At 61.6% G+C, this 4,851-nt stretch overlaps 1 protein-coding gene across 1 annotated transcript; it reads left to right on the top strand.

Annotated features, from left to right (window-relative positions):
• Window positions 1-664: 664 nt before the first annotated feature.
• On the top strand, window positions 665-3,773 carry PPDPF (pancreatic progenitor cell differentiation and proliferation factor). The gene is made up of 5 exons (XM_074920209.1): window positions 665-774; window positions 1,912-2,001; window positions 2,848-2,925; window positions 3,096-3,192; window positions 3,409-3,773. The coding sequence occupies exons 2-5, from the start codon at window positions 1,947-1,949 to the stop codon at window positions 3,512-3,514; spliced, it is 336 nt and encodes a 111-aa protein (XP_074776310.1). The 5' UTR covers window positions 665-774; window positions 1,912-1,946; the 3' UTR covers window positions 3,515-3,773.
• Window positions 3,774-4,851: the final 1,078 nt, after the last annotated feature.

Raw genomic sequence — 4,851 nt, forward strand, 5'->3', positions numbered from 1 at the left:
CAAACGCGGATTTATTTATTCATTCCTTTTGGCTCATTTTAAAAAGGGCACCAGGTCGAAGCCCTTGAAATGGTTTTAAATCCTCGTTTTCAACCTTAAATTTTTTAAAAATTGTTTTTTCACCGTTAAAATTTTCTTTTTCTTAAATAATCCTAATTTTGTGTTTCACTCGAGACCGATGGGGCGGGGGTGCGAGGCAGCGCGCAGGAGCCCGGCGAAGCGGCCCCGCGGCCCCGCCATGAGCCCCGGGAGGCCCCGCCCCCCCCGTCCCGCCGCTGCGCACCCGCTGCCCGCGCAGGCCCCGCCCCTCCCGGGGGAAGGGGTGTGGCCGGCCGCACGGCGCCATCCCGATTGGCGGTGCGGGCCGCGGAGGGCGTGTCCCGATGAGATAAGAGGGCGGGGACGGGGCGGGGATGGTCGCACCGCGCCATCCCGATTGGCGGTGCGGACCGCGGGGGAGGTGTCCCGATGGGGTAGGTGGGCGGGGCTATAGGCGGGGCCTGTCGCTTCGCGCCATTCCAATTGGCGGTTCAGTCTGCGGGAGGCGTGTCTCAACGGGATGGAGGCGGGGCCTGTCGCGCCGCGCCATTCCGATTGGCGGTGCGGGCTCTGGGGGGCGTGTCCCGAGTGAATATAAGGGCGGGGCCGGGGGCGGGGCCGGCAGCGCCGCGGCTCAGGCCGTGCGGTGCGCAGCGGACGGTGCGTTCCCCGCGCGGCGCCGCCGCCGAGCGGCCCTAGTGCCCGCCCGCCGGACCCTGCCGCCGCCCAGCCCAGGTGCGCTGCGACCGGTAGTGCAGCCCCGGCGGGGGGGGTGCGGGGGTAGAAGGGGGCGAACGGGGCAGCCCGTCAGTAACCGGAGGGTTTGGTTTGGTTTGAGCCGGCTGCAAGGCTGAACCGAGTCCCTGTGCGGTGACGCTTCTGGGAGAGGGCTCCGTGCCTCAGTTTCCCCGCTGAGGGTCACGGTATTAAAGGGAAGGGGCTGCGCAGGCACCTCTGTGGGAGCGCAGCCGGCACCGTCCGAGCAGGGGAAGCCTCGGGGGGAGCTGAACGCCCCGGAGAAGGGCTGAGGGCCTTGGGTGGGCACCCGGCTCACAGCCCAGGCCGTGCTTTCGCTGTTCCTCCGGCGGGCGGCGGGGCTCGGTGCCCTCCCCCAGGCCCAGGGGACTGTGCCCCGCGCTGGCCGGGGGCACCTTGGGCTGTTTGAGCCTTTTGGGAGTTTGCTTGAACCAGAAGGGACCGGGCTGTGGGGGAGAGCCAGCACTTTAGCGAGGTGGGCGAGGGGGTGCTTTGTACCAGGAGGAGAAAAATATTTCCCCAGCTCAGAACTGGGGGTCAAGGGGGAGCGATTTTCTTGCCTGTGCTGGGAGCAGAGGTTGCCGGAGGGGGGGTGTGATGGGATGTACGCGACGGTTGGCGGGTTTGGCCTTGGCTCGGGGTGGGGGGTGGCAGCTGGGGGCAGGCTGGGGCTCGAACCCCCCTTGCATGAAAATCCTTGGTATGTGCCCCAAGCTAACCGCTCCTTGGCTACTTACGCAATCCCTGCCCGAGATTTCATAACTCCCAACTGTTGATACGGGGAGGGGAACTGGATTTCTGCGAGGCAGCGGAACCCCCGCGCGGGGCTCGGGGAGGGCGTCGTGCAGGCTCGCCAGGCCTGGGCTCTCTGTGAGCTGTTTTCGAGGGAATTCCTTTGCCTTTGACGCGTAGCTCACAGCCAGAGCTCTACAGCTGCGGATTGAAGCCGCGTGTAGCACCAGTGCTAACCAGTGTACCCAGTGCCGTGCCAGGGTACACGTGTCCCAGCTCGTCAGAGATCACCCTGGTGCCGTTTCAACTCTCGCAGCTTTCTGATGGGTGGGTGGGGGCTGCGCTGTGGCCCCTCTACAACGACGGCTGCCCCTTTGCTTGCAGGTTTTAGATCTGCACAAGAACCAAGATCCAGAACCATGGCATCCATCCCATCGAGCGGCTCGCTCATGGCGACACACAACTACCGCAGAAGTAAGGGCACGTGCCCAGGGCTGGGGTGGGCTCGGGGTGGTGGGTGAGCGGGCAGGATGCTCTGCCAGGTGTCGGCGGGGGGGGATCGTGGCTCCAGCAGAGACAAAGCTGAGCTCAGGAGTGAGCTTTCAGCCAAAGCCCCAGCGAGAGCTGGCAGGCTCCTTGCTGAGATTGGGGTGGCCAGCAGCCATCCCTCCTGCTGCTCGGACCCTCCGTTGGGCCACCGCAGCCCCTGCCCAGTTGTACCAGCTGGAGATGGGCCTTGCAAACTCCTTTGCTCATTATGAAGGTTGTAGGTGAGGGGAGGTGACAGCTTCAAATGCATCTTGCACTGTTGCTGTGGAAATGAGCTATAAAACCAGTCTGGACAATGGTAGCTAATGGTACCTCTCCAGGGGAGAGACTTTCTGGTTTAATGGATTGTCTAAACCGGAGGGAATTAAAAGTATTCCCCTTGAGCTGAAACTTGAAGCAGTTGGACTAAAACTCCATGGATTATATGCAGGAATCTGCATTCTCTTGGCCTCAAGTCATCTGCAGAGGCCTCCCAAGTGCTGCACGCAGATACAAAGCCATTAAATAATGTCCGTGGGGTTGCAAGTGTTTTCCTACGGAGGTGTTCAGGTGGTTTTTTTGCTACCTGCTCTTGGCCAGCCTGTAATCTCGGCAGTATTCCCTTCCTAGTGGCTTTTATTGACCTGGCACTAAAGCTGGGCAAGTACTGGAGGGAGATGGTGATGAGCCTGAGCCGTGTCACCCCAGGGATGGCCACACCAAGGCTCGGCGTTGCTTTTCGTGGCACCACCGAGGGTCTGTGGTGGTCTGATGGCCATGATTTCTCCACAGGACGCCTGAGCTCCACATCCAGCAACAGCTCCTGCGGCAGCTCGGAGTACTCTGGGGAGGTCATCCCCCACCCCCCGGGTAAGTGCTGCCTGGCTCGGGGCTGCGGGGGGGGGTCTCTGCCCCCAGCCCCTCCACTGCAAATCTTACTGGAGGTGACCCAGCCTCTCCTGTGGGATGAGATTGGGGTGGTCACAGGGCTACGTGGGTCGCGCTGACCATGACCTTCCTTGGCATGTGCTGTCCCCCAGGTCTGCCCAAGTCCGACCCTGGCCACTGGTGGGCCAGCTTCTTCTTCGGGAAGACGACTCACCCGGCCATGACCACCGTGTCGGAGTCCCCGGAGAGGTGAGTGCTTCCCTCGGGCGAGCTGACACGGGGGACTGCCAATGCAAGACCCAGGGCAGCTGGGGACATCCCTGCTACGTCCCCCGAGGTGCATCCTGACCCAACGGGTGACATCTTCATGCCCAGGGCACCGACTCTTTTGCTGTAAAAAGAAATGCAGAGCACCAACACGACGCCTGGGCATTGGCCTGACCCTCTCTCCGCTCTGTCTTGCAGCTCGGGAGCGCTGCGGGTGACAGCAGGACCGATGGCGTGTGGCCTGGTCCCAGGAGCAGGACGGAGGCGTCACGCCAGCGAGCCCAGCTCCGGGCCCTCGGCATGAGCGGGTCGGCGGCTGCTCCCCACGCCGGCGGGCACAGCCCCTTCCCCCCCTCCCCGCCCCGTAGAGTAGGCAGGCTGCTCCGAGGCAAAGGTGCTGCTTTGTAATAAAAAAGTGCAGTAAAACCCCCAACGATTCCCACACCAGCCTTTTTACTCTTTCTCAACGTAACTACGCCCTTTCCACGTGGACTCGGTAACACTTTTTATTTACCTTGTACTCATACAATGGCAACTAATAAAACTTGAGCAGCCTTTTAAAACGCTGCGGGTGGTTGTTCATCTGGGCTGAGAGGGCAGAGAAGTGCTGCTGATGGCGGTGGGGCTGGACCAGGACATGACTCTCCGCAGCAGGGTCTGGTCAGGCTGGATGGCACCGTGATGTCAGTGTGACTCACTGGTGCACGGGTTTTGCATGTGAGCAGGATCTGGTTTGGCTGCAGGGATGCTGCAAATGCCTCCCCCACCCTTCCCTCACTTGGCTGCACAGCCTGTCCCTGCTGACACTGAACTTGTTTTGCTCCCCAAGCACGTTGCTGCCCTGCCCTGCTCCAGAGCTTGGTGGGGTAGGAGTGCCTGAGCTGGGTCAGGGCAGGGCAGGGGGAAGGATTTGGGTGCAGAGTGAGCCCTCTGTAGTGAGGGGACTGATAAGGCTGGCTCAGGGCTTGCATTTTGTGGGTCTGATGTCAGGCTGGAGCTCGTGGGGTGGATGGCAGCTCAGGGAGTGGGCTGGGCAGCTCTGGAGCCTGGCGGGCCCGTGTGCTGCGCTGCCCTAAGTGGTGTTTTGGCTGAGTGTTACTTTGAATTAGTCATCTTGGCTGTTTGGCCCTTCTGTGATCAGCCCGAGAGCTGGGGAGTGCTGCTTGATAAAGCGCTGAGAAACCAAGAGCCTGCAGGTGCCTGCATGCAAGGGGGCAAGGTCCCCTGTTCCTGCTGGAGGCAAACAAAATCCTGGCAGGGGTTGATTTAAAGGTGCCAGATCTTCCTGCTCTGGTCTTCTGTCAGCCCCAGCACAAGGTCTGGGACAGTCCCTGCGTGCACCAGGGGACCCCGAGCAGTGACTTTGTACCACCATGTCCCGTGCAGGCGGGGGCGAAGGGCAAAGCTGGGTTCCAGCAGCTCCCCACTGCCTACCCCTGCGAGCAGCTGGGTGGGAGGTGGCTGCTCTGCTTTTTGTCTGTCCTGCAGGGGCATCCGGGGTCACTTCCAGCTTTGCTCCTTGTTTCTGGTAGGAAAAAGTGCTGTGTAAGCTTTGCCCTGAGCTCTGTGTCTCCAGGCAGTGCTCCCTGTCCTCAGGGCAGAGGGTCTGTGTTGCCTCCATCCGTAGGGTGGGCTGGGGCA

This window comes from Athene noctua, chromosome 16, assembly GCF_965140245.1.
Source record: "Athene noctua chromosome 16, bAthNoc1.hap1.1, whole genome shotgun sequence".
In the NCBI taxonomy this organism is placed as follows: domain Eukaryota; kingdom Metazoa; phylum Chordata; class Aves; order Strigiformes; family Strigidae; genus Athene; species Athene noctua.

What these genes read in the sequence shown, in the direction of transcription:
- PPDPF (XM_074920209.1), top strand. Translation starts at nt 1,947, where the DNA reads ATGGCATCCATCCCATCGAGCGGCTCGCTCATGGCGACACACAACTAC. An exon ending in GACACACAACTACCGCAGAA is followed by an intron (nt 2,002 to 2,847) that starts GTAAGGGCACGT and finishes ATTTCTCCACAG; the next exon opens with GACGCCTGAGCTCCACATCC. An exon ending in GTGTCGGAGTCCCCGGAGAG is followed by an intron (nt 3,193 to 3,408) that starts GTGAGTGCTTCC and finishes TCTGTCTTGCAG; the next exon opens with CTCGGGAGCGCTGCGGGTGA.